The sequence below is a fragment of the Neopelma chrysocephalum genome, unplaced genomic scaffold, assembly GCF_003984885.1.
Source record: "Neopelma chrysocephalum unplaced genomic scaffold, ASM398488v2 Primary Assembly neopelma1_81239, whole genome shotgun sequence".
Lineage (NCBI taxonomy): Eukaryota > Metazoa > Chordata > Aves > Passeriformes > Pipridae > Neopelma > Neopelma chrysocephalum.
In genome coordinates, this window is record NW_020912491.1 from 256 (window position 1) to 1,000 (window position 745).

At 37.3% G+C, this 745-nt stretch overlaps 1 protein-coding gene across 1 annotated transcript; it reads right to left on the bottom strand.

Annotated features, from left to right (window-relative positions):
- Positions 1-206: 206 nt before the first annotated feature.
- Positions 207-739, bottom strand: LOC113979482 (taste receptor type 2 member 114-like; the record flags this gene model as incomplete). The annotated part of the gene is made up of 1 exon (XM_027706862.1): positions 207-739. A coding segment is annotated over one exon (533 nt), but the record flags the coding sequence as incomplete, so codon positions are not given.
- Between the last annotated feature and the right edge of the window lie 6 nt (positions 740-745).

Below are 745 nucleotides of genomic sequence, written 5' to 3' on the forward strand. Positions count from 1 at the left end.
AGCTCCAAGAACTATCAAAGTGAATGACAATAATAATGTATTTAACTCATAATAATATTAATTCAAAGAATTTTAATGACATATTCTTAACTTCAATGCTGAACACTTCTATCATCTACACTGCCGGGAGTGTTGCGTTAGAAATAAATTGACTTGTTTTCTACAGAGCAATAACAGCATTTTGCAAGGTCTACAGGTTTTCTTACAGTTCCCTCTTGTGGAAAACCTTGCACTTCACACAGGGCAGAATCCCTAGCAGTCTGTTTTCCAGATTGGGATTACTGAAAATCAGAACAAGGGAATGAAGACCTGAAAAAGTGTACTGAATTAAGTAAATTAAAAATATCACATCACTTTCATTCCTCATTGAATAAATTAAAGTAAGGATCAAAGATATAAAGTTGATGCTGTACATTATGAAGAAGGAGAGAATGGATTTCATGGCTTTGATGTGGGCATCCGTGCTGAGGTCCTTCATGGAGTTTGTCTGCATGTTGCGTTTGTGTCTCCAGAGGGAAAAGAGAAGGAGAAGGGCAGAAAAGATGACTGCTGTGAATGAAGTGGCATATCCAAAACCAATGATAAAATAATGAGGCAAAAACTTTTGATCTATTCTGATCCTTGCTTTCCGAATCCTTCCTTGGCAGGTGAAATTGAGATTGTTACTGAGCGCTTTATCCATGATTTTATAGACAGTGGTTGCAAATATCAGGGAGAAAAGCATTGACCCCAACAAGAGCCAGGG